The sequence below is a fragment of the Oryza glaberrima genome, chromosome 9 (genome assembly GCF_000147395.1).
Source record: "Oryza glaberrima chromosome 9, OglaRS2, whole genome shotgun sequence".
Classification (NCBI taxonomy): Eukaryota; Viridiplantae; Streptophyta; class Magnoliopsida; order Poales; family Poaceae; genus Oryza; species Oryza glaberrima.
This window is the reverse complement of record NC_068334.1, coordinates 13,337,486-13,365,033: the sequence shown is the minus strand read 5'-3', so window position 1 is coordinate 13,365,033 and position 27,548 is coordinate 13,337,486. Positions and strand designations below refer to the sequence as shown.

At 45.2% G+C, this 27,548-nt stretch overlaps 5 protein-coding genes across 9 annotated transcripts; all 5 read left to right on the top strand.

The window, feature by feature from the left end:
* The first annotated feature begins 388 nt into the window (after positions 1 to 388).
* Positions 389 to 19,077, top strand: LOC127784754 (uncharacterized protein OsI_030282). Of its 5 annotated transcripts, none has more exons than XM_052312108.1 (2): positions 389 to 895; positions 14,439 to 14,680. In XM_052312108.1, the coding sequence occupies exon 1, from the start codon at positions 467 to 469 to the stop codon at positions 869 to 871; it is 405 nt and encodes a 134-aa protein (XP_052168068.1). In that variant the 5' UTR covers positions 389 to 466; the 3' UTR covers positions 872 to 895; positions 14,439 to 14,680. The 5 variants fall into 5 exon arrangements, with proteins under 5 accessions (XP_052168068.1, XP_052168069.1, XP_052168066.1 ...); XM_052312109.1 differs by lacking the exons at positions 389 to 895; positions 14,439 to 14,680 and adding exons at positions 2,407 to 2,913; positions 18,999 to 19,077; XM_052312106.1 differs by lacking the exon at positions 389 to 895 and adding an exon at positions 2,407 to 2,913.
* Positions 4,503 to 4,907, top strand: LOC127783763 (uncharacterized protein OsI_030282). The gene has a single exon (XM_052310929.1). The coding sequence runs from the start codon at positions 4,503 to 4,505 to the stop codon at positions 4,905 to 4,907; it is 405 nt and encodes a 134-aa protein (XP_052166889.1).
* Positions 6,521 to 6,925, top strand: LOC127783762 (uncharacterized protein OsI_030282). The gene has a single exon (XM_052310928.1). It carries the CDS (start codon positions 6,521 to 6,523, stop codon positions 6,923 to 6,925), a length of 405 nt encoding a protein of 134 aa, XP_052166888.1.
* On the top strand, positions 8,538 to 8,942 carry LOC127783761 (uncharacterized protein OsI_030282-like). Its single transcript, XM_052310927.1, has one exon. It carries the CDS (start codon positions 8,538 to 8,540, stop codon positions 8,940 to 8,942), a length of 405 nt encoding a protein of 134 aa, XP_052166887.1.
* Positions 10,029 to 10,379, top strand: LOC127783760 (uncharacterized protein OsI_031781-like). Its single transcript, XM_052310926.1, has one exon. It carries the CDS (start codon positions 10,029 to 10,031, stop codon positions 10,377 to 10,379), a length of 351 nt encoding a protein of 116 aa, XP_052166886.1.
* Positions 19,078 to 27,548: the final 8,471 nt, after the last annotated feature.

Here is a 27,548-nt window from a genome sequence, read left to right as displayed (position 1 = left end):
TTCACATGCTATTGGAACTTTAGTGACCGTTGCTTAGACTCGTATAAGAATCGCTGATGACCTTGTCGAATTTGTTGCCAAAGTGGTTCTTACCTTTGTTTTGCTTTTACAACACCCCTCGACACGTCGTTCATGCTCATTCGCGTACCTATTGCCAACCGGACAATGGGTTATATGCCATTAACATCTTGCGTACATATAAATTTCATATCGGGGTTGTGGAAGTCCAGATTTGGATCCTGCAGGCTCAGTCAAGACAAGGGATAGCATGCACTACGGACCGAACACTTGGCACACATGCATGCAACCAATCAATTTTGGACCATAAAGCTCTCTTGGCCTTAGGTTATCATGGTACATGTTTCCCTATTTAAAGCCCCGATGATCCCTACAAACTCACACAGCAAATCCACGCGCAGTAGCAACATCTTCCAACATTGAAAGATCCCTCTCCAGTTCATTAGCAATGGCCAAAGCCGTCGCCCTACTCCTTGCAGCCATCGCGGCATCGGCAGTGTTAGTGCAAGTGGAATGCGACGCCCCCGTCGAGAAGAGCTTCAACAAGGCCCTCCTCGCCCCTGTCGATAAGCGCTTGGATGAGGCAGCTCAGGCCATCAACGAGGCCGCCGACTCTGTTGTGGCTGCTGCCCCACCAGCAAAAAAGGATGAAGTTGAAGCTGCCACCTGGAAGCGGAGAATGTTCGCCATAACTGCTCTCGGGATGGCCCAAGGAGATGAGAAGAAAGTTGCTGCAACTTCACTTGCCTACAAGAAAGCAGCTAAAGCTGTCCTCGATGCTGCCCCAGCTGACAAGTTTAAGTTGATGGATGAATCCTTCAAAGTGGCTGTTATGCAGGTAATCGCATCATGAGCCACATGCCAACCATCTATAAAGGTCTACTGCTACATCGCGGACATTGGTAGACGACCGGACACGTACCGAGTACCGACGGTTATTTATGTAATAAATGTTGTGCAATCAATTCTACTCATTCCATTCTCTCCATTTGTAAGAGCACCAGGGGGAAAAAAAATAATCCGGTGCCATCTAACATTTCTAGTTCAAAATGTCGATCCTTGGCACTTGGCGGAACTTTTTTTTCCATGAAATCATTTGAATGATTCTTTAAACAAAAGTATGGAGTAAAAATATCTTATGTAAGAAATAACATAAACCGGACCAGCTTGCGTGCATCAACGCTTCGATCTATGCACACATATAAGACTGTTGTTGGGCGACTGTTATTTGCCGAGATTCCATGTAAAACAACCATAAGACTTGTGACAAGACCCTTCGGTTTGCCCAAAACCTCCACGTTAAATATCCCGCTTCCTTGGCCTCTTGCATTTAGATAGGTTGCAAACCGCCTTGAATCAATAGCACAACTGCGCTAGCCTCCTTGTTTCAGCCGCTGGACCTATTCAAAGAGTTAGCCAAAGAAATATTTAATTATGTACGTAGCTCCCTATTCGGCGTGCCCTTCAGTAAAACGGGCATGATTTTTTCATCCGAATTCTTTTTAGGACTTACGACAACCCGCCATGTCTTTTTTCCCGCCATAAGTACCATATGAGCGGCTAAAACTAGAACAAGAGCATCATACCCGGCGCCGTCCAAGTGCAAAGCACTTCCTATCTCAAATACGACTGCTTCGTCGTAACCCTTAGCGAGTAACGTGGCATATTCACCATAGATGTCCTCGACATTTACTTCTCCTTTGCTCTATACGCTCTAAGGCTGCCTTTTTGGCGTCCGGAGAAAAAAATCCCTCGTTCGCCGCGCGCACGCTTCTCGAACTGCTAAACGGTGTGTTTTTCGCAAGACAAGTTGATACAAAAGTTGGTTAAAAAAATCCTACTAATCCATTTTTAAGGTATAAAATAATTAACACTCAACTAATCATACGTTGATGACACACCCTTTTTTGCGTATGTTCTCTTTTCCCCTCCTCACAAACACACCCTAAGTAACATTGGCGAAGTTTGATGCATAGGAACCTGAATGATATGTTTATAGCTTCACACGCTATTGGAACTTTAGTGACCGTTGCGTAGACTCGTATAAGAATCGCTGATGACCTTGTCGAATTTGTTGCCAAAGTGGTTCTTACCTTTGTTTTGCTTTTACAACACCCCTCGACACGTCGTTCATGCTCATTCGCGTACCTATTGCCAACCGGACAATGGGTTATATGCTATTAACATGTTGCGTACATATAAATTTCATATCGGGGTTGTGGAAGTCCAGATTTGGATCCTGCAGGCTCAGTCAAGACAAGGGATAGCATGCACTACGGACCGAACACTTGGCACACATGCATGCAACCAATCAATTTTTGACCATAAAGCTCTCTTGGCCTTAGGTTATCATCGTACATGTTTCCCTATTTAAAGCCCCGATGATCCCTACAAACTCACACAGAAAATCCACGCGCAGTAGCAACATCTTCCAACATTGAAAGATCCCTCTCCAGTTCATTAGCAATGGCCAAAGCCGTCGCCCTACTCCTTGCAGCCATCGCGGCATCGGCAGTGTTAGTGCAAGTGGAATGCGACGCCCCCGTCGAGAAGAGCTTCAACAAGGCCCTCCTCGCCCCTGTCGATAAGCGCTTGGATGAGGCAGCTCAGGCCATCAACGAGGCCGCCGACTCTGTTGTGGCTGCTGCCCCACCAGCAAAAAAGGATGAAGTTGAAGCTGCCACCTGGAAGCGGAGAATGTTCGCCATAACTGCTCTCGGGATGGCCCAAGGAGATGAGAAGAAAGTTGCTGCAACTTCACTTGCCTACAAGAAAGCAGCTAAAGCTGTCCTCGATGCTGCCCCAGCTGACAAGTTTAAGTTGATGGATGAATCCTTCAAAGTGGCTGTTATGCAGGTAATCGCATCATGAGCCACATGCCAACCATCTATAAAGGTCTACTGCTACATCGCGGACATTGGTAGACGACCGGACACGTACCGAGTACCGACGGTTATTTATGTAATAAATGTTGTGCAATCAATTCTACTCATTCCATTCTCTCCATTTGTAAGAGCACCAGGGGGAAAAAAAATAATCCGGTGCCATCTAACATTTCTAGTTCAAAATGTCGATCCTTGGCACTTGGCGGAACTTTTTTTTCCATGAAATCATTTGAATGATTCTTTAAACAAAAGTATGGAGTAAAAATATCTTATGTAAGAAATAACATAAACCGGACCAGCTTGCGTGCATCAACGCTTCGATCTATGCACACATATAAGACTGTTGTTGGGCGACTGTTATTTGCCGAGATTCCATGTAAAACAACCATAAGACTTGTGACAAGACCCTTCGGTTTGCCCAAAACCTCCACGTTAAATATCCCGCTTCCTTGGCCTCTTGCATTTAGATAGGTTGCAAACCGCCTTGAATCAATAGCACAACTGCCATAGCCTCCTTGTTTCAGCCGCTGGACCTATTCAAAGAGTTAGCCAAAGAAATATTTAATTATGTACGTAGCTCCCTATTCGGCGTGCCCTTCAGTAAGACGGGCATGATTTTTTCATCCGAATTCTTTTTAGGACTTACGACAACCCGCCATGTCTTTTTTCCCGCCATAAGTACCATATGAGCGGCTAAAACTAGAACAAGAGCATCATACCCGGCGCCGTCCAAGTGCAAAGCACTTCCTATCTCAAATACGACTGCTTCGTCGTAACCCTTAGCGAGTAACGTGGCATATTCACCATAGATGTCCTCGACATTTACTTCTCCTTTGCTCTATACGCTCTAAGGCTGCCTTTTTGGCGTCCGGAGAAAAAAATCCCTCGTTCGCCGCGCGCACGCTTCTCGAACTGCTAAACGGTGTGTTTTTCGCAAGACAAGTTGATACAAAAGTTGGTTAAAAAAATCCTACTAATCCATTTTTAAGGTATAAAATAATTAACACTCAACTAATCATACGTTGATGACACACCCTTTTTTGCGTATGTTCTCTTTTCCCCTCCTCACAAACACACCCTAAGTAACATTGGCGAAGTTTGATGCATAGGAACCTGAATGATATGTTTATAGCTTCACACGCTATTGGAACTTTAGTGACCGTTGCGTAGACTCGTATAAGAATCGCTGATGACCTTGTCGAATTTGTTGCCAAAGTGGTTCTTACCTTTGTTTTGCTTTTACAACACCCCTCGACACGTCGTTCATGCTCATTCGCGTACCTATTGCCAACCGGACAATGGGTTATATGCTATTAACATGTTGCGTACATATAAATTTCATATCGGGGTTGTGGAAGTCCAGATTTGGATCCTGCAGGCTCAGTCAAGACAAGGGATAGCATGCACTACGGACCGAACACTTGGCACACATGCATGCAACCAATCAATTTTTGACCATAAAGCTCTCTTGGCCTTAGGTTATCATCGTACATGTTTCCCTATTTAAAGCCCCGATGATCCCTACAAACTGACACAGAAAATCCACGCGCAGTAGCAACATCTTCCAACATTGAAAGATCCCTCTCCAGTTCATTAGCAATGGCCAAAGCCGTCGCCCTACTCCTTGCAGCCATCGCGGCATCGGCAGTGTTAGTGCAAGTGGAATGCGACGCCCCCGTCGAGAAGAGCTTCAACAAGGCCCTCCTCGCCCCTGTCGATAAGCGCTTGGATGAGGCAGCTCAGGCCATCAACGAGGCTGCCGACTCTGTTGTGGCTGCTGCCCCACCAGCAAAAAAGGATGAAGTTGAAGCTGCCACGTGGAAGCGGAGAATGTTCGCCATAACTGCTCTCGGGATGGCCCAAGGAGATGAGAAGAAAGTTGCTGCAACTTCACTTGCCTACAAGAAAGCAGCTAAAGCTGTCCTCGATGCTGCCCCAGCTGACAAGTTTAAGTTGATGGATGAATCCTTCAAAGTGGCTGTTATGCAGGTAATCGCATCATGAGCCACATGCCAACCATCTATAAAGGTCTACTGCTACATCGCCGACATTGGTAGACGACCGGACACGTACCGAGTACCGACGGTTATTTATGTAATAAATGTTGTGCAATCAATTCTACTCATTCCATTCTCTCCATTTGTAAGAGCACCAGGGGGAAAAAAAATAATCCGGTGCCATCTAACATTTCTAGTTCAAAATGTCGATCCTTGGCACTTGGCGGAACTTTTTTTTCCATGAAATCATTTGAATGATTCTTTAAACAAAAGTATGGAGTAAAAATATCTTATGTAAGAAATAACATAAACCGGACCAGCTTGCGTGCATCAACGCTTCGATCTATGCACACATATAAGACTGTTGTTGGGCGACTGTTATTTGCCGAGATTCCATGTAAAACAACCATAAGACTTGTGACAAGACCCTTCGGTTTGCCCAAAACCTCCACGTTAAATATCCCGCTTCCTTGGCCTCTTGCATTTAGATAGGTTGCAAACCGCCTTGAATCAATAGCACAACTGCGCTAGCCTCCTTGTTTCAGCCGCTGGACCTATTCAAAGAGTTAGCCAAAGAAATATTTAATTATGTACGTAGCTCCCTATTCGGCGTGCCCTTCAGTAAAACGGGCATGATTTTTTCATCCGAATTCTTTTTAGGACTTACGACAACCCGCCATGTCTTTTTTCCCGCCATAAGTACCATATGAGCGGCTAAAACTAGAACAAGAGCATCATACCCGGCCCCGTCCAAGTGCAAAGGACTTCCTATCTCAAATACGACTGCTTCGTCGTAACCCTTAGCGAGTAACGTGGCATATTCACCATAGATGTCCTCGACATTTACTTCTCCTTTGCTCTATACGCTCTAAGGCTGCCTTTTTGGCGTCCGGAGAAAAAAATCCCTCGTTCGCCGCGCGCACGCTTCTCGAACTGCTAAACGGTGTGTTTTTCGCAAGACAAGTTGATACAAAAGTTGGTTAAAAAAATCCTACTAATCCATTTTTAAGGTATAAAATAATTAACACTCAACTAATCATACGTTGATGACACACCCTTTTTTGCGTATGTTCTCTTTTCCCCTCCTCACAAACACACCCTAAGTAACATTGGCGAAGTTTGATGCATAGGAACCTGAATGATATGTTTATAGCTTCACACGCTATTGGAACTTTAGTGACCGTTGCGTAGACTCGTATAAGAATCGCTGATGACCTTGTCGAATTTGTTGCCAAAGTGGTTCTTACCTTTGTTTTGCTTTTACAACACCCCTCGACACGTCGTTCATGCTCATTCGCGTACCTATTGCCAACCGGACAATGGGTTATATGCTATTAACATGTTGCGTACATATAAATTTCATATCGGGGTTGTGGAAGTCCAGATTTGGATCCTGCAGGCTCAGTCAAGACAAGGGATAGCATGCACTACGGACCGAACACTTGGCACACATGCATGCAACCAATCAATTTTTGACCATAAAGCTCTCTTGGCCTTAGGTTATCATCGTACATGTTTCCCTATTTAAAGCCCTGATGATCCCTACAAACTCACACAGAAAATCCACGCGCAGTAGCAACATCTTCCAACATTGAAAGATCCCTCTCCAGTTCATTAGCAATGGCCAAAGCCGTCGCCCTACTCCTTGCAGCCATCGCGGCATCGGCAGTGTTAGTGCAAGTGGAATGCGACGCCCCCGTCGAGAAGAGCTTCAACAAGGCCCTCCTCGCCCCTGTCGATAAGCGCTTGGATGAGGCAGCTCAGGCCATCAACGAGGCCGCCGACTCTGTTGTGGCTGCTGCCCCACCAGCAAAAAAGGATGAAGTTGAAGCTGCCACCTGGAAGCGGAGAATGTTCGCCATAACTGCTCTCGGGATGGCCCAAGGAGATGAGAAGAAAGTTGCTGCAACTTCACTTGCCTACAAGAAAGCAGCTAAAGCTGTCCTCGATGCTGCCCCAGCTGACAAGTTTAAGTTGATGGATGAATCCTTCAAAGTGGCTGTTATGCAGGTAATCGCATCATGAGCCACATGCCAACCATCTATAAAGGTCTACTGCTACATCGCCGACATTGGTAGACGACCGGACACGTACCGAGTATCGACGGTTATTTATGTAATAAATGTTGTGCAATCATTTCTATTCATTCCATTCTCTCCATTTGTAAGAGCACCAGGGGGAAAAAAAATAATCCGGTGCCATCTAACATTTCTAGTTCAAAATGTCGATCCTTGGCACTTGGCGGAACTTTTTTTTCCATGAAATCATTTGAATGATTCTTTAAACAAAAGTATGGAGTAAAAATATCTTATGTAAGAAATAACATAAACCGGACCAGCTTGCGTGCATCAACGCTTCGATCTATGCACACATATAAGACTGTTGTTGGGCGACTGTTATTTGCCGAGATTCCATGTAAAACAACCATAAGACTTGTGACAAGACCCTTCGGTTTGCCCAAAACCTCCACGTTAAATATCCCGCTTCCTTGGCCTCTTGCATTTAGATAGGTTGCAAACCGCATTGAATCAATAGCACAACTGCGCTAGCCTCCTTGTTTCAGCCCTGGACCTATTCAAAGAGTTAGCCAAAGAAATATTTAATTATGTACGTAGCTCCCTATTCGGCGTGCCCTTCAGTAAAACGGGCATGATTTTTTCATCCGAATTCTTTTTAGGACTTACGACAACCCGCCATGTCTTTTTTCCCGCCATAAGTACCATATGAGCGGCTAAAACTAGAACAAGAGCATCATACCCGGCGCCGTCCAAGTGCAAAGCACTTCCTATCTCAAATACGACTGCTTCGTCGTAACCCTTAGCAAGTAACGTGGCATATTCACCATAGATGTCCTCGACATTTACTTCTCCTTTGCTCTATACGCTCTAAGGCTGCCTTTTTGGCATCCGGAGAAAAAAATCCCTCGTTCGCCGCGCGCACGCTTCTCGAACTGCTAAACGGTGTGTTTTTCGCAAGACAAGTTGATACAAAAGTTGGTTAAAAAAATCCTACTAATCCATTTTTAAGGTATAAAATAATTAACACTCAATTAATCATACGTTGATGACACACCCTTTTTTGCGTATGTTCTCTTTTCCCCTCCTCACAAACACACCCTAAGTAACATTGGCGAAGTTTGATGCATAGGAACCTGAATGATATGTTTATAGCTTCACACGCTATTGGAACTTTAGTGACCGTTGCGTAGACTCGTATAAGAATCGCTGATGACCTTGTCGAATTTGTTGCCAAAGTGGTTCTTACCTTTGTTTTGCTTTTACAACACCCCTCGACACGTCGTTCATGCTCATTCGCGTACCTATTGCCAACCGGACAATGGGTTATATGCTATTAACATGTTGCGTACATATAAATTTCATATCGGGGTTGTGGAAGTCCAGATTTGGATCCTGCAGGCTCAGTCAAGACAAGGGATAGCATGCACTACGCACCGAACACTTGGCACACATGCATGCAACCAATCAATTTTTGACCATAAAGCTCTCTTGGCCTTAGGTTATCATCGTACATGTTTCCCTATTTAAAGCCCCGATGATCCCTACAAACTCACACAGAAAATCCACGCGCAGTAGCAACATCTTCCAACATTGAAAGATCCCTCTCCAGTTCATTAGCAATGGCCAAAGCCGTCGCCCTACTCCTTGCAGCCATCGCGGCATCGGCAGTGTTAGTGCAAGTGGAATGCGACGCCCCCGTCGAGAAGAGCTTCAACAAGGGCCTCCTCGCCCCTGTCGATAAGCGCTTGGATGAGGCAGCTCAGGCCATCAACGAGGCCGCCGACTCTGTTGTGGCTGCTGCCCCACCAGCAAAAAAGGATGAAGTTGAAGCTGCCACCTGGAAGCGGAGAATGTTCGCCATAACTGCTCTCGGGATGGCCCAAGGAGATGAGAAGAAAGTTGCTGCAACTTCACTTGCCTACAAGAAAGCAGCTAAAGCTGTCCTCGATGCTGCCCCAGCTGACAAGTTTAAGTTGATGGATGAATCCTTCAAAGTGGCTGTTATGCAGGTAATCGCATCATGAGCCACATGCCAACCATCTATAAAGGTCTACTGCTACATCGCCGACATTGGTAGACGACCGGACACGTACCGAGTACCGACGGTTATTTATGTAATAAATGTTGTGCAATCAATTCTACTCATTCCATTCTCTCCATTTGTAAGAGCACCAGGGGGAAAAAAAATAATCCGGTGCCATCTAACATTTCTAGTTCAAAATGTCGATCCTTGGCACTTGGCGGAACTTTTTTTTCCATGAAATCATTTGAATGATTCTTTAAACAAAAGTATGGAGTAAAAATATCTTATGTAAGAAATAACATAAACCGGACCAGCTTGCGTGCATCAACGCTTCGATCTATGCACACATATAAGACTGTTGTTGGGCGACTGTTATTTGCCGAGATTCCATGTAAAACAACCATAAGACTTGTGACAAGACCCTTCGGTTTGCCCAAAACCTCCACGTTAAATATCCCGCTTCCTTGGCCTCTTGCATTTAGATAGGTTGCAAACCGCCTTGAATCAATAGCACAACTGCGCTAGCCTCCTTGTTTCAGCCGCTGGACCTATTCAAAGAGTTAGCCAAAGAAATATTTAATTATGTACGTAGCTCCCTATTCGGCGTGCCCTTCAGTAAAACGGGCATGATTTTTTCATCCGAATTCTTTTTAGGACTTACGACAACCCGCCATGTCTTTTTTCCCGCCATAAGTACCATATGAGCGGCTAAAACTAGAACAAGAGCATCATACCCGGCGCCGTCCAAGTGCAAAGCACTTCCTATCTCAAATACGACTGCTTCGTCGTAACCCTTAGCAAGTACCGTGGCATATTCACTATAGATGTCCTCGACATTTACTTCTCCTTTGCTCTATACGCTCTAAGGCTGCCTTTTTGGCATCCGGAGAAAAAAATCCCTCGTTCGCCGCGCGCACGCTTCTCGAACTACTAAACGGTGTGTTTTTCGCAAGACAAGTTGATACAAAAGTTGGTTAAAAAATCCTACTAGTCCATTTTTAAGGTATAAAATAATTAACACTCAACTAATCATACGTTGATGACACACCCTTTTTTGTGTATGTTCTCTTTTCCCCTCCTCACGTTGATGCAAGTGGAATACTACGCCCCCGTCGAGAAGAGCTTCAACAAGGCCCTCCTCGCCCCTGTTGATAAGCGCTTGGATGAGGCAACTCAGGCCATCAACGAGGCCGCCGACTCTGTTGTGGCTGCTGCCCCACCAGCAAAAAAGGATGAAGTTGAAGCTGCCACGTGGAAGCGGAGAATGTTCGCCTTTGCTGCTCTCGGGATGGCCCAAGGAGATGAGAAGAAAGTTGCTGCAACTTCACTCGCCTACAAGAAAGCAGCTAAAGCTGTCCTCGATGCCGCCCCAGCTGACATGTTTAAGTTGATGGATGAATCCTTCAAAGTGGCTGCTATGGAGGTAATCGCATCATGAGCCACACGCCAACCATCAATAAAGGTCTACTGCTACATCGCCGTCATTGGTAGACGACCAGACACGTACCGAGTATCAACGGTTATTTATGTAATAAATGTTGCGCAATCAATTCTACTCATTCCATTCTCTCCATTTGTAAGAGCACCAGGGGAAAAAAATAATCCGGTGCTATCTAATAACATTTCTAGTACAAAATATCGATCCTTGGCACTTGGCGGAACTTTTTTTCCATGAAATCACTTGAATGATTCTTTAAACAAAAGTATGGAGTAAAAATATCTTATGTAAGAAATAACATAAACCGGACCAGCTTGCGTGCATCAACGCTTCGATCTATGCACACATGTAAGACTGTTGTTGGGGCGACTGTTATTTGCCGAGATTCCATGTAAAACAACCATACGACTTGTGACGAGACCTTTCGGTTTGCCCAAAACCTCCGTGTTAAATATCCCGCTTCCTTGGCCTCTTGCATTTTGATAGGTTGCAAACCGCCTTGAATCAATAGCACAACTGCGCTAGCCTCCTTGTTTCAGCCGCTGGACCTATTCAAAGAGTTAGCCAAAGAAATATTTAATTATGTACGTAGCTCCCTATTCGGCGTGCCCTTCAGTAAAACGGGCATGATTTTTTCATCCGAATTCTTTTTAGGACTTACGACAACCCGCCATGTCTTTTTTCCCGCCATAAGTACCATATGAGCGGCTAAAACTAGAACAAGAGCATCATACCCGGCGCCGTCCAAGTGCAAAGCACTTCCTATCTCAAATACGACTGCTTCGTCGTAACCCTTAGCGAGTAACGTGGCATATTCACCATAGATGTCCTCGACATTTACTTCTCCTTTGCTCTATACGCTCTAAGGCTGCCTTTTTGGCATCCGGAGAAAAAAATCCCTCGTTCGCCGCGCGCACGCTTCTCGAACTGCTAAACGGTGTGTTTTTCGCAAGACAATTTGATACAAAAGTTGGTTAAAAAATCCTATTAATCCATTTTTAAGGTATAAAATAATTAACACTCAACTAATCATACGTTGATGACACACCCTTTTTTGCGTATGTTCTCTTTTCCCCTCCTCACAAACACACCCTAAGTAACATTGGTGAAGTTTGATGCATAGGAACCTGAATGATATGTTTATAGCTTCACATGCTATTGGAACTTTAGTGACCGTTGCGTAGACTCGTATAAGAATCGCTGATGACCTTGTCGAATTTGTTGCCAAAGTGGTTCTTACCTTTGTTTTGCTTTTACAACACCCCTCGACACGTCGTTCATGCTCATTCGCGTACCTATTGCCAATCGGACAATGGGTTATATGCTATTAACATGTTGCGTACATATAAATTTCATATCGGGGTTGTGGAAGTCCAGATTTGGATCCCGCAGGCTCAGTCAAGACAAGGGATAGCATGCACTACGGACCGAACACTTGGCACACATGCATGCAACCAATCAATTTTGGACCATAAAGCTCTCTTGGCCTTAGGTTATCATCGTACATGTTTCCCTATTTAAAGCCCCGATGATCCCTACAAACTCACACAGCAAATCCACGCACAGTAGCAACTTCTTACAACATTGAAAGATCCCTCTCCAGTTCATTAGCAATGGCCAAAGCCGTCGCCCTACTCCTTGCAGCCATCGCGGCATCGGCCGTGTTAGTGCAAGTGGAATGCTACACCCCCGTCGAGAAGAGCTTCAACAAGGCCCTCCTCGCCCCTGTTGATAAGCGCTTGGATGAGGCAACTCAGGCCATCAACGAGGCCGCCGACTCTGTTGTGGCTGCTGCCCCACCAGCAAAAAAGGATGAAGTTGAAGCTGCCACGTGGAAGCGGAGAATGTTCGCCTTTGCTGCTCTCGGGATGGCCCAAGGAGATGAGAAGAAAGTTGGTGCAACTTCACTTGCCTACAAGAAAGCAGCTAAAGCTGTCCTCGATGCCGCCCCAGCTGACAAGTTTAAGTTGATGGATGAATCCTTCAAAGTGGCTGCTATGGAGGTAATCGCATCATGAGCCACACGCCAACCATCAATAAAGGTCTACTGCTACATCGCCGTCATTGGTAGACGACCAGACACGTACCGAGTATCAACGGTTATTTATGTAATAAATGTTGCGCAATCAATTCTACTCATTCCATTCTCTCCATTTGTAAGAGCACCAGGGGAAAAAAATAATCCGGTGCTATCTAATAACATTTCTAGTACAAAATATCGATCCTTGGCACTTGGCGGAACTTTTTTTCCATGAAATCACTTGAATGATTCTTTAAACAAAAGTATGGAGTAAAAATATCTTATGTAAGAAATAACATAAACCGGACCAGCTTGCGTGCATCAACGCTTCGATCTATGCACACATGTAAGACTGTTGTTGGGCGACTGTTATTTGCCGAGATTCCATGTAAAACAACCATACGACTTGTGACGAGACCTTTCGGTTTGCCCAAAACCTCCGTGTTAAATATCCCGCTTCCTTGGCCTCTTGCATTTTGATAGGTTGCAAACCGCCTTGAATCAATAGCACAACTGCGCTAGCCTCCTTGTTTCAGCCGCTGGACCTATTCAAAGAGTTAGCCAAAGAAATATTTAATTATGTACGTAGCTCCCTATTCGGCGTGCCCTTCAGTAAAACGGGCATGATTTTTTCATCCGAATTCTTTTTAGGACTTACGACAACCCGCCATGTCTTTTTTCCCGCCATAAGTACCATATGAGCGGCTAAAACTAGAACAAGAGCATCATACCCGGCGCCGTCCAAGTGCAAAGCACTTCCTATCTCAAATACGACTGCTTCGTCGTAACCCTTAGCGAGTAACGTGGCATATTCACCATAGATGTCCTCGACATTTACTTCTCCTTTGCTCTATACGCTCTAAGGCTGCCTTTTTGGCATCCGGAGAAAAAAATCCCTCGTTCGCCGCGCGCACGCTTCTCGAACTGCTAAACGGTGTGTTTTTCGCAAGACAATTTGATACAAAAGTTGGTTAAAAAATCCTATTAATCCATTTTTAAGGTATAAAATAATTAACACTCAACTAATCATACGTTGATGACACACCCTTTTTTGCGTATGTTCTCTTTTCCCCTCCTCACAAACACACCCTAAGTAACATTGGTGAAGTTTGATGCATAGGAACCTGAATGATATGTTTATAGCTTCACATGCTATTGGAACTTTAGTGACCGTTGCGTAGACTCGTATAAGAATCGCTGATGACCTTGTCGAATTTGTTGCCAAAGTGGTTCTTACCTTTGTTTTGCTTTTACAACACCCCTCGACACGTCGTTCATGCTCATTCGCGTACCTATTGCCAACCGGACAATGGGTTATATGCTATTAACATGTTGCGTACATATAAATTTCATATCGGGGTTGTGGAAGTCCAGATTTGGATCCTGCAGGCTCAGTCAAGACAAGGGATAGCATGCACTACGGACCGAACACTTGGCACACATGCATGCAACCAATCAATTTTGGACCATAAAGCTCTCTTGGCCTTAGGTTATCATCGTACATGTTTCCCTATTTAAAGCCCCGATGATCCCTACAAACTCACACAGAAAATCCACGCGTAGTAGCAACATCTTCCAACATTGAAAGATCCCTCTCCAGTTCATTAGCAATGGCCAAAGCCGTCGCCCTACTCCTTGCAGCCATCACGGCATCGGCCGTGTTAGTGCAAGTGGAATGCGACGCCCCCGTCGAGAAGAGCTTCAACAAGGCCCTCCTCGCCCCTGTCGATAAGCGCTTGGATGAGGCAGCTCAGGCCATCAACGAGGCCGCCGACTCTGTTGTGGCTGCTGCCCCACCAGCAAAAAAGGATGAAGTTGAAGCTGCCACATGGAAGCGGAGAATATTCGCCATAACTGCTCTCGGGATGGCCCAAGGAGATGAGAAGAAAGTTGCTGCAACTTCACTTGCCTACAAGAAAGCAGCTAAAGCTTTCCTCGATGCGGCCCCAGCTGACAAGTTTAAGTCGATGGATGAATCCTTCAAAGTGGCTGTTATGCAGGTAATCGCATCATGAGCCACATGCCAACCATCAATAAAGGTCTACTGCTACATCGCCGACATTGGTAGACGACCGGACACGTACCGAGTATCGACGGTTATTTATGTAATAAATGTTGTGCAATCAATTCTACTCATTCCATTCTCTCCATTTGTAGGAGCACCAGGGGGAAAAAAAATAATCCGGTGCCATCTAACATTTCTAGTTCAAAATGTCGATCCTTGGCACTTGGCAGAACTTTTTTTTTCCATGAAATCATTTGAATGATTCTTTAAACAAAAGTATGGAGTAAAAATATCTTATGTAAGAAATAACATAAACCGAACCAGCTTGCGTGCATCAACGCTTCGATCTATGCACACATATAAGACTGTTGTTGGGCGACTGTTATTTGCCGAGATTCCATGTAAAACAACCATAAGACTTGTGACAAGACCCTTCGGTTTGCCCAAAACCTCCACGTTAAATATCCCGCTTCCTTGGCCTCTAGATAGGTTGCAAACCGCCTTGAATCAATAGCACAACTGCGCTAGCCTCCTTGTTTCAGCCGCTGGATCTATTCAAAGAGTTAGCCAAAGAAATATTTATGTACGTAGCTCCCTATTCGGCGTGCCCTTCAGTAAAACGGGCATGATTTTTTCATCCGAATTCTTTTTAGGACTTACGACAACCCGCCATGTCTTTTTTTCCGCCATAAGTACCATATGAGTGGAAACTAGAACAAGAGCATCATACCCAGCGGTGTCCAAGTGTAAAGCACTTTCTATCTCAAATACGACTGCTTCGTCGTAACCCTCGGCGAGTGACATGGCATATTCACATGCATGCAACAAATCAATTTTGGACCGTCCTTGCCAAGGTCCTAGTAGGACACCCATTGAAAGAATCGAGCTGAGGTGTCGTTATCAAGGAGATCGAGCCCTTCTTCTTCAACTCCGGCCGCCGGCCAACATCATCGATTCCTCGCTCCCGCGTGAGCTTCGGCGCAATTCCTTGCATGTGTAGCATCCTCAGATGGTCTTTGAATCGTTTCCCTCCTCCCTTTGGCAGCCCGAAGGCGAGAAGAGGTTGTCGCCGTCGCTTTGCCGTTTTCCGTCGTCACCTAGAGCATTCCTCGGACCGCCGTCGTTGTCCATCCATCGCCGATTCTCGGACGACATTTTGTAAGTCTCCAGGAGTCCTGTAGCCACTCATGCATGCACTCACTCACATAGAATTGAGCCGGAACTCGGTATGCACTAGCATGCCGAGGGTCGCCGCCACTCAAGCCGCCATCGCCAATGACTCCGGCCATCTCATCCCGCAAGATCACCACCGATGGCTTCGCCGTCGTTCCCTCTTACTTTTCTCTTTTGGCTGCGAAGCCTAGTTCGCCGCCGTTCACCGCTGGCAACGGCGACAAGTTCACCGGCCGCCCTGCCTCTGCTCCCTCCAGTACCTCCTCACTGACATGCGGGACCTACATGATTAGGCACTAAGAACTCACATTAGTAAATGTTTAAAACTTGTGAGGTTGTATTGTTAAATACCTAGAGAATGACATGTGGACCCAAGGACATGCATGTAAATAGATTAAAGCTCAAGAACTCTTAATAAAGATACTTTTAACATGTGCTAAGGACTTCGGATTATATTTCTTAGAACTCTAGGGACTTTTCTACAAAAGATCTCTCACTGACCAGTGGGCCCTATGTGTTTAAAATCTGGAAAAATATAAGGAAAATGACTAGAGTAGATATTTTACAATTGAAAACTTGCCCAAACTAGTAAAATACATATAAAATCCATTTTAGCTCATTTTTAGATGAATCAAATTTCTGTGAACTCATCAAATTATGAACTTTAATTTAGAAACATAAAACTTGGCACTTACAGTAGAAGAAATAGCTCTAAAAATTCATATAAGAAACAATGAACATAGAGCACCCTCCAACTTATAAAATTTATAGAAAATTCACCTTAACTCTTTTTAAATGAATTAAGTTCCAGAATGTTCACAAAATCATACTCTCATTTGTCATGAACTAAAACTTAGCACTCTCTGTAATAAAAATGTCACCAAATGTTTATTTAATAAAATCCATAAGTAATTCATTTTAACTCCAAATGTGCAAAACTAAAATTTATTAGTTTTATAGAGGCATGTACATTAGTTCTGTAAACAAGTCTTAGAAGAAAACATATCTAGAAACATCACTAAAATTTGAATAATGAGTTAATATTAAAGAACGGTTTAGAAATTTCTGAAATTCGTATCAAAATGAATACAACTCCAAATGAGGTGATTCAGTTCTGTTAGATTGGCAAAATCATGTACTTAGTTTTTATAAAATAAAATATGGCACTTACGGTACCCAAAACATATCTAAAATTTGAAATAACTAATAACTACTATAGTATATCACTTAGCTTGAAAAATTTATAATAAAATCATTTAAACTCTAAAAGTTATGAAACCAATTTTGTTGTACACCTAAGAACATTACCTTCACTGCAGCAAGCCAACAATTCATAAATCATGGACCTAAAATGCACCTAAAGGATAATAGAGCTTAATTAATCTAGTGCTAGTATTAAACTTTGAAAATTAATAACTCTCAAATGCAAAATGATAAAATAAAAATTCTTTCACCTAAATTAATCTTAGACCATCACTAACCACACTAGTAAACTCATACATTTTAGAGCATTTTAGGCTTTTCCATGTTTTGGCATTTATCGTTACTGTTATTTCTTTTAGATGGCAAAATCGTTATCGGTGAGGGGTCCGCATGAACTTTATCTGAACAAGGAGGATGATAATGGACTCTGCCCAAAGATGAAGGACCCTAGATGGACTTGTACAGAGGGTTGAAGTATTGGGCCTGGTCAGAAAATAGGGGAACTTCGATAGACTTTTACTGAGAAATTAATTTCTCTGGCCTAGAAAGAAAAGGTAGGTAAGCTAGACTTCTATAGAAGGATTAATGTCTGGGCTTGAACAGGGAAGTAGAGGGGGTCGAATATACTTTTTAGAGGGAAGATGGTGCACAGGTAGGAATAGTCCTATTTTTATTTTGGAAAAAGTACACCGAAAGTCTCTCAACTTGTCATCGAGTTACAAAATGGTCTCTCAACCGCAAAACCAGATATATGACATCTCTCAACTTACAAAACCGTTTACTTTAGATCCTTAGGTGGTTTTGACCCCGATTTTATTCAACGTGACGGCTGAGTCAGCGTGGGACCCACGTAGGCCCCACATGTCAGGATGTCCACGTCACCCCCTCTTCTCTCCCTTCCTCCTCTCTCGCCTCTCTGCACAGGCTGGTCGGCGGGTGGGGAGGAGGGCGTCGGCGCCGGCGACGACATCGTTCGCGGCCGGCCGCGGCGGCGCCGCCGCCTGCTCCAGGACGGGGCGTAGGAGGTCGATGAAGACGACCCGAGGAGGCGGGTGAGCACGCAGCGACCGACCAAGGGGAGCGGAGCGGCAGCCGCGGGCGAGCGAGCGGGCGGCGGAGCGAAGCGGCGGCAAGCGAGCGGCCTGTGGAGTGTAGCGGAGAGGCGGCGGCATCCGCAGCTCGGCGAAGTACCATGGCGGCGTCAAGAACACGAGGCAGCACGGCGCGATGTGAGAGCGAGGTGATGGGGTTTAAAAGGCAAGTGCATGACGAACTAATTGTGTTATTCATGGATGGTTTGCTTTATATATTTATTACCGATATATTTCTATATGATAAGTGATTGCTTATGTTCAAATTATTGTTCACGTTATTTAGGTTTCGAGTTCATCTTATGTTTACGATGTTATTCTTATTTTAATATTCCATGCTTGATATGGATGTGCAATATGATTTTCAATTTGATTCTTTGTTTTCGGTTTTAATTATTCATGTTCCATGTGAGTCATGGATGTGCTATATGATTTTCTATTTATGTCCCTGTGGGTAAGCGCCGATCACGTTTACTCGGCTTTGCCAAAATGTATTCACTATTGTCTGGAATGAAAACTAATATTTCAATTCATGCCTACCCAAGATGGGAACTACTATGTTTCTTACCATGCGCCCAGCCTCCATCCCCCACCTGTGAGTGAAAAGAAACAGAGACACAGCAAAGGAAAAAAAGGAATAAAAAGAAGTGAGACAGACAGAGCAGAGAAGGATCGAGAGTAACAGAAAGAAAATAGAAATAAAGGAAAAGGAAAAGAAAAATAGGACTATTCCTACGGTAGGTATCCTACCTGTGCGCCATCTTCCCTCTAAAAAGTCTATTCGATCTCCTCTACTTCCATGTTCAAGCCCAGACATTAATCCTTCTATAGAAGTCTAGCTGACCTCTATTTCTTTCTAGGCCAGAGAAATTAATTTCTCGGTAAAAGTCTATCGAAGTTCCCTATGTTTTCTGACCAGGCCCAAGACTTCAATCCTCTGTACAAGTCCATTTAGGATCCTTCATCTTTGGGCAGAGCCCATTATCATCCTCCATGTTTAGACAAAGTTCATATCAGGTCCCTCTATGTACCCCTTAGGGAAAAGTCTGTACTTACCCCAACAATTTTCTCAGCCCAACCCGAAGGACCATTTCCCATGAGTCCGCACACGCCAACCATTAGTAAAGGTCTACTGCTACATCGCCGACATTGGTAGACGACCGGACACGTACCGAGTATCAACGGTTATTTATGTAATAAATGTTGTCATGCCCTAAAAATCGCCTAAGTTAATAATGCATATTTAAAATCATTTTTAGAAATTATTTTAAAAGCCTACAAGTTAAACTCTAATAATTTAGGGAAAATTTCAACATAAAATTGAGCTAGATAAAATTTTATTAAATACTTTGCTTGTTCCTCTATTTTCTAGATTTTTTTTAGGAATTATTTGAGCAAGGGAAGTATTTTTAATAAATGAAACATCATTTCACAAATTATTTTAATTGAAAAAGTCTTAAAAATCCTTCCCTAAGTCGTTGGGCCGATTCCGGCCCAACTCTTCTCTCCCCGCGCAAGGCCAAGCCGGCCCAAGCGGCCCAAGCAGCCGCCGGCCCCCCCTCCTCCTCACAGCCGCCGACATGTGGGGCCCACATGTCGGGGTTGTCTTCAACCTCCGGCCGACTGCCATGCCGAGTTCGAGTCGCCGCCTTCCTCCGCCGTTTCCGCCCTATCCGGTCTCCCCCGTGTCCGATTGATTGAGGGGTTTTGATCCCCTCGTTGTCCTCTATTTTTACCCCAAAAATTCGGAGCTAATCGCTTCGTATCTTACCCGAATCAAACTCGATTTCGAGTTTATCCACAAAACCAACCCTAGCTTTTCCCGGTCCGATTACTAACGGTTGGAGTACGATCTCTCCAATCTAAGGCTATAAATAGGACCCCCTAGTCGCCCTCTTTCGTTTGCCCCATCTCCCGAGCTCTCTAGTGCCCCGTAGCGCCGCCGCCGCGCCATCCAAGCCGCCGTCGCCGCCGGCCGACGCCTAGCCGCGCCGCACCGTCGAGTCCGCCGTCGCCGCCGTTAGGTGCGCACGGAGGTGGGGAACCTCGGCCGCACCCTCCCCGCCGTCGCCGGTCGCCGGAGACCCGTCGCCGCCATCGACCGAGCCGCCGCCGCCGCCCAAGCTCGTCGCCGGTCGCCATCCGTCGTCGTCCTTCGCATTGGTTAGTACTGATGGGTTCGCGACGTTGCCCTCTACGCGTAGGTGCCCTCTAATCGCCCGGCCAAGGTCCCTAGCGCCGGTGGTTGTGCCGCCCGAGCCATGGCCGCCGATGATGACGTCAGCATGACGTCATAAATCCCTTTTGAGTTTTTTTAATAGATGCAAATAGATTAAAACTTTGGAAAATCATAACTAATTCTTCGTAACTTCGATTCGAGTGGTTCAAGTTGCTAAATTTTTCTAAAATTGAGATCTACATGTTAAAAATATCCACATGTACTGTTTATGCTTGTTTTTGTACTGTTTTGTTGATTTTGTCTTTTTGCTTTAGTTTCCGACGTTCCCGAGGAGAGCGTTTCAGTTGAGGAAGGTTCAGAGGTTTTTGTGGAAGCTCAAGGCAAGTCACACAGATTCCAAATAATCCTTTGAGCATGTTGAACCCGTTTAAAGCTATTGTTTTATTTCAACTTATGCATTATTTTCGAATGACATCGGGTGGTGAACCTTTCCCAATTAATTAATGGCCGAAGATGACTTTATTTTCCAATGGGATATAATTTGATTAGCTTGGACCTTATATATTGGATTGGTTCAGCAAAATGCTATATGTATATTTGCTTAGCCATGCTTAGAAACACTAGCTAATTAATGGGATAAATCATAAATCATATTACGTTATTAATTATGGTTATATTTAATGATAGCTCAGGATGGTTAATCGTGTTATGTTAATTAATTGATAATTAAAACCTGGTTAAAGGTGGGTTGTGAGCATATGGTTTTGATGGTTGTGCTCATGACAATTAAGGACCGGTTCGCGAGCTACTGTTGTGAAACTTTTACCGTGCCAACCACAAGCCAGCGTGGGCAACGGCTTTATCTTTTGTATAGCATGATTCATTATAGTGTGCTAGACTGTGAAGTGGTGAGAAGTCCGTGGGGTCGCTGGGGAGTCCATTGCCTCTGGTTTTGAGGGGGAGATTATGATCCAGGAACGGTGCATTGTGGTGAGTTGTGTTGTGCAAGGGGTATTGTCATAATTCCTTTCTGAGGTACCATGGTGGTGCTGAGGCGCGTGGTGACATGTTGTGGGATTGTGTCTTGTGGGTACAGTGGTACACCTCTGATCAGAGTAAAACTATTCGAATAGCCGTGCCCACGGTTATGGGTGAGTTGAGCAATGTTTTTCGTGATTAGTCCCACACTACTTATTATTGGTAATTGTGTTACTTAATTTGATTCCTGGTTTGGAATGGTATATTCCTGGTGTGGAGGTTTGATTTGTACAACCGGGGTTGGTTGTTCAGATGAGGTTGGGCCTATGCAACACGGGAGTGTTGTATGGTGTTTATTTAATACTAATTAATTATTCAACTGTTTTACTATCCTCTTAAATATTTATTAAATGCTGTTTACGCAAATGAGCTTTATTATGCCATCCTTTGTTATCCTGTGCACTTGCATATTTGCTGTGTGGCTTGTTGAGTATGTCATATGCTCATTCTTGCAATATTCATTCATCAGAGGAGGAGTACTTCAGTGAGGGTGATGATCCTGGAGGACTAGGCTTGATCCGGGTTAAGTTGCTTGTGGAGTGGAGTCGCCATAGCTGTTCCATAGTTTGTTTTTTTTCCGCTGCGTAGAATGTTATTCTTTGAGAGGAACTATCCACCTCTATAACAATTTATTATCTGCGAATATTAAATAGCTGTTTTTTTTACTCTATTATCAATTTGTTATTGTGTGCCTCGGCTGATTCCTGAACGAGGGTTTAACACACATGTAAGCGTTTGGAATTTTGGATAGAAATTCCGGGCGTGACAAGTTGGTATCAGAGCCACCTTGACCTTAGGACAAGCCAAATGGTAAACCTTAAGTAGCCTTCAAAATATTTTTGAAAATTAGGACTGCTCTTCTCTATTCTCTTATAAACTAAGTAAGTTGGCAGCACATGCAAGGTTATGCACAAAATTTATTTAATTCTATTTCTTTTCTTTTAAAGCAAAAAGCTGTTCTTTTCCAAATCCTTCTTTTTCTTTACTACTTAGGGTATTAAATAGTTTTCTGAACTCCATTGATTAGTCGGCATTGTACATCTATTATGGTATCGATTCAATCAGGATAGCACTAGTACTACTCATCCCTCTTAATGGTGACACTGTACCGTGCTTATAGTAGATCTTAAGTATTTTAGTTTTATTTTATTCTTTTGTCTAAAATTATTTGTCTCTGTTCAAAGTTGATTTAATCAAACAGAAAAAAATTATATCTTTGTTTAAGTTTTGTATGTTTCTTTTCTTTTATTTTTTTCCTTTTTGGGTCAAATCAATTAAGTCTAGTTTGTGCAGCTAACTTAAAAATATGCATTAATTCCTCCTTTCCATGTTTCTTTAGATGCCGCCCCATCCACCGAAAAACTTGATCAAGGTGCTAGGATTTGTCAGGGAGCTGAGGTTGATGGCATTTGAAGTAGGCTATGAGGTTGCTCCTGAGTATCGTCAGATTCCCCATGACCCCAACAAGGAGAAGTGTCGTGTTCGTGTGACGTTGGCTAGTGATCGTGAAGACCTTCCGTCAATAAAGTTCGATGCTGGAGGAAGAAAGTACAGCCATGCTTGTCAAGAAGCAGCATTGGTGGCCATTGGAGAGCTACGTCATCGCTTTGTAGAGGAGTTAGAGTCATCAGCTTTCCAGTACCATCCACACAAGCCTCATGGTCAAGACTATGGAACTTACAACTGTCCTGATGGTGAAGATAGTGCCACTCTAACGCATGCTGTGCATATGCTTAGTGCTATGGATGCAGTAGGTGTGGAGCGAGAAAAAGCAGCTCATGACAGGGAAAACTGGAATCGAGGCAAGATTTGCAAGTTGGAGAGTAAGGTATACCATCTACAGAAGGAATTAGCTGAGCTTAAAGGAGAAGCACTGCCGCCAGCACCCAAGCTTCGCCTCACTGCAAGGAAGAGAACCTGTCCACCACCTCGTCTCCAGTTAGCTTCGAAGACTCGTGTGGTGGGAGATGCTGTGCCTGATCGTGCTGAACCTGTCATCCACGTCTTAAGTGATGAGGAAGAAGAGGAAGACCCAGAAGAAAGAGAGCCAGCTACTCCAGAGGAAGAAGATCCATCGCTTCGTTTCGACGCAAGGCGGGAATAGTCGCTTAGTTAGATCGTTGCCGTAGTTCGCTGTGTTAGATTGCTTGCTTAAGTTTGCTTGTGAGTGTGTGGGTTTTAGTATGTTGCTTACATCATTGGTGGGATGTAACTGCATGAGTCTAGTCCTTTTGCTTGTCAGAGAGTAAGCTAGTTGGTGAGATAGTGTTAATGCAATTTAAAAGTAATTCTACAAAGTTAAGAGCAATATAGAATTTAAATTAATTAAAGAACTCCGTTCTAAGGGTATCTCTCTGTCGTTCTTTCCTTTTATCTGTGCTTTTCTTCAGATGGTGAACACTCGCACCGGAAGTGGAAGTGGAAGCGGAGGTGGTAACAATGAAGGAGATCCCACGCTTGCCTAAATTTTGGCCCAGCAAACTCAGTTGATTAATCTGTTAGTGCAGCAAGCGCAAAATCAGCAGGCAAACAACCAAAATCAACCCCCACCTCCACAGAACAAGTTGGCAGATTTTCTACGTGTGAGACCACCTACCTTCTCAAGCACTACTAACCCAGTAGAGGCAGGAGATTGGCTGCATGCTGTTGAGAAGAAGTTGAACTTGATTCAGTGCACTGAGCAGGAAAAGGTTTCTTTTGCTTCGCATCAGTTGCATGGTCCTGCTGCTGAATGGTGGGATCATTTTCGCCAAAACAGGGCTGAGGGAGAGCCTATCACCTGGCGGGAGTTCACTGTTGCTTTCAAGAAGACACACATACCATCGGGTGTTGTGGCCTTGAAGAAGAGAGAGTTCAGAGCACTCAACCAGGGATCCCGTTCTGTCATAGAGTACCTCCATGATTTTAATCGCTTAGCTCGCTATGCCCCAGAAGATGTTCGCACTGATGAAGAACGTCAGGAAAAGTTTTTAGAAGGACTGAATGATGAGTTGTCTTATGCATTGATGTCTACGGATTACCGGGATTTCCAGCAGCTGGTGGACAAGGCGATTCGCCAGGAAGACAAGTACAACAGGATGGAACAGAAGAAGCGTAGGGCTGCCCAATTCAAGGCTCAACAGGGTAGTAACCAGAGGCCGCGTATTGTTATGGGACCTCAAGCTGCATCATACCCACAGGGAGGATCCTCGTCAGTTGTTCGCCCTCAACGCCAGTTCTACAACAACAACACTGGTAATCGCAGCAATGACAATCGTAATGTGGTCGTTCGTCCTGTAGCGGCCCCAACTCAGAATCAACCTGTCTGGAAGGAACAGGGAAGCAAGCCAGGGGTGTGCTTCAATTGTGGTGATCCAGGACATTATGCTGATAAGTGTCCAAAGCCACGACGTGTGAAGAATGCTCCAGCCCAGAACAACTCCAATGCTCCAGCACCGAAGGCTCGTGTTAATCATGTTGCAGCTGCAAAAGCCCAGAATGCACCTGATGTGGTTTTGGGTACGTTTCCTGTTAACTCTATACCCGCATCTGTGCTTTTTGATTCCGGTGCTACACATTCCTTTTTATCTAAAAGTTTCCGCCACTTGCCGCACCTTCTCCTCGTTGGAAACGAGCTCGCGCCGTCGCCCTCTCTCTCCTCCGTCGCCGACGACCTCCGGCCGGCCCTCTCCGCTCGCCGGAACCGTTTCCCGCCTCGGCGTCGCCTTCTCTGGCTTCACCGCACCGCCGCCGACCCCGTCCACCACCTCGCCGAGCTCGCCGACTGCCGGAGCGCTGTCGTCCCCGTCCACCCGAGCCGCGCCACCGCCTTCCTCTGCTCCGGCCGCCTCCTTTGTCGTCGCCGTCGACCCGGGGTGAGCCGTGGACCGCCGCCTCTTTTCCCCTTCCCTCCCCCTCTCTTGGCCGCCGCTCCGCCGTGCCTATGGCCGCCGCCGGCGACCATAGGGGCGCGGGCGCCGCCTCCCGCCGGCCGCGCCGACGTGGCCGCCTCTGGGCGCGCCGTGTGGCCGCCGCGTGGGGCCCAGCCATCAGCCGCCCGCGCCTTCGGGTGCGGCTGATGCGTGGGGCCCACGACGCCGGCCGGTGTGAGCCCGGGTGCGCCCGGTCCACCGTGGACCGTGAGGTTGCCGCGTGGGCCCACTCCCGTGGACCCGGTCCGCGCGCCCCCTCCCCTCGGCTGACGCAATAAATCCTTTTTAAATTAAAATTTAAATGAAGAAATTCGCAAATATTCACTTAAAGAGCATATAAACTTCAAATGGCCATAACTTGGCCATTTGAACTCGGAATTGGACCGTTCAAGTCTCTAATTTTTCCTTAAGAAGTCAAGAACCCATTTTTGTGCTTTGTTCCTGCTTGTTATATAGAGTTTATTAGAGTAAAAGCCTTTTTCCTTTCCATTGGTCGTGTAGACGCTGCCGCTTCGGAAGATCCGCTCTACGTGGAGGTTGAAGCCAACGTTTGGGAAAGCGAGCAAGACAAGTCACATCATCTTTGAACATATTGGATCCCAGTTTGTGAAATTATTTTGATTTAAATTAATGCATTATCGCTTTATTTAAATTCCCGCGTTATCACTGTTTTATTTAGCCATGCCTATTTACCTTTGTTATGTCCTTATTATTATTGTTATTGTTATTATTACCTTGTTCACCCTAGAATAAACAAAACCCCAACTAGTGGGTACTCTATTCATGGTTCCACTAGTATGAATTTAGGTAGATGCTTCGCTGATTAATTAGGCAACATTAGGTGGTTTTATAACTCTAAACTTTGGGAATATTCATATCACTTGGACATTATGGAATGGTTGGATTATTGTGGAATTGGACACACACACCTCCCCCTCTATTCAAAACCCTCAAAATGGTTTTAGGCTGGGCTCGGGGTGCATGGTTTTGATAGTAGCACCTCGGCCACATAAGGACCGGTCTTCGGGCCTCTGTTGCAAAGCACTACCGTACTTCCACATGTCTAGTGGGTAAGGCTTAGTTTGTGGCTCAGTCTGGTTATAAACAAAAGTACACGGATGAAGATGGACGAAGTCGGGGGTCGATGGACATCTCTAGGACAAATGAAGGCTACACGAGCTGCGGCCTGGTAGTCGAGATGTCATGGCACAGGGCTGGTGTCCTGCTGCTAGGGGCTCAGTCCTGCCTACCTGTCCCGGAGGTTCCGGCCGTAGGTGGGGTTGGGTCGGTACTTTTGTCTATGGCTAGGATGGGTTGGAAACTTTGTCATGTCTTCCGTCCATATGCCGTGGTGGTATGTGGCACGTGGTTGCACGTGAGAAAGATGTGTCTTGTGGGTAAAGATGTACACCTCTGATCAGAATATAACCTATTCGAATAGCCGCGCCATCGGTTATGGGCAAGCCTAGCAATGTACCCAAGTTAGTGTTTTAAATTCTTAAAACTTGGTTAACAACTAAAATGTGGAATGGTTGGCCTGGGTTGGCTTGGGACGAGCTGGGACCCAGGGTCGGGTTGCCAGTTCGGTCCGAATCATCGTAGGCCTTGGGTTAAGGCAGGTTCGTGTGGGTTCACGGCCTTGTTTAAAAATATTGTATAGATCTAGGATCGTGTTTTCTAAAAGTAGCTTTGAGCAACTAAGTGTCTTCTAATGGTGTTTACTGCAAACCCTAACCCCCTCTATATTATTACTCCGTTGTACTCCTTTGCATTTATTCTGCACTTGTGGGTGTGTCTTGTTGAGTACGGTAGTTGTACTCAATCTTGCTCAATTTTTCCCAAACCCAGAAGAGGAGCTCCTGGATGATGAAGGCTTTGGTGTCTAGCTCGTGCCTACCGTCAAGCGCCTGTGGTCGTCACCCTAGTCTTCCGCTGTTTTTCGTTGTCTCCTTGTGTGCTGGGCCTTCGTCGCCCATGTAATAATTAACTATTTACGCTTCCGCTTGTTAAACTCTGAATTGTATCAACTTTTGGTGTACCTTGCCTCCTGGGACAAGGAATAATACACGCATGTAAGGAACGCCCGTTGGGTTATTTCCGGTCGTGACAAGTTGGTATCAGAGCCTCCTTGACCCTAGGACGAGCCTTAGATCCCAAGCCTTAGCAATATTTTCGAAATAAAAATCCTTTTTTACTCGTGAAAATCCTCTAGTCTCTCTCTGTCCTGCTGCTTCATTTATCGTCAAAAGCTGATCTTTAAAATGTTTTTCTCTTTTGCCTTCGCTTGTAGATGGCCGGCAGCATCAACCGTCGTGGCCTGGATCTGACTGGCTTTGTTTTGGAGCTGCGGGGCATGTGCGTTGTCTTCGGGTATCCGCATGGAGTGGACTACCAGGGCAGGAAGCTTCCGGAGCAGGATGGTGACGATGCAGAGCCCCGCGCCGCTTGGGAGGTCACTGCGGTGATCCTTACTGGCTCTCCCGAGAGGACTTCGTTGGCGGTCACCGCGGGTGGAGATTCTTTCCCCGCCGCTTGCCAGAACGCTGCGC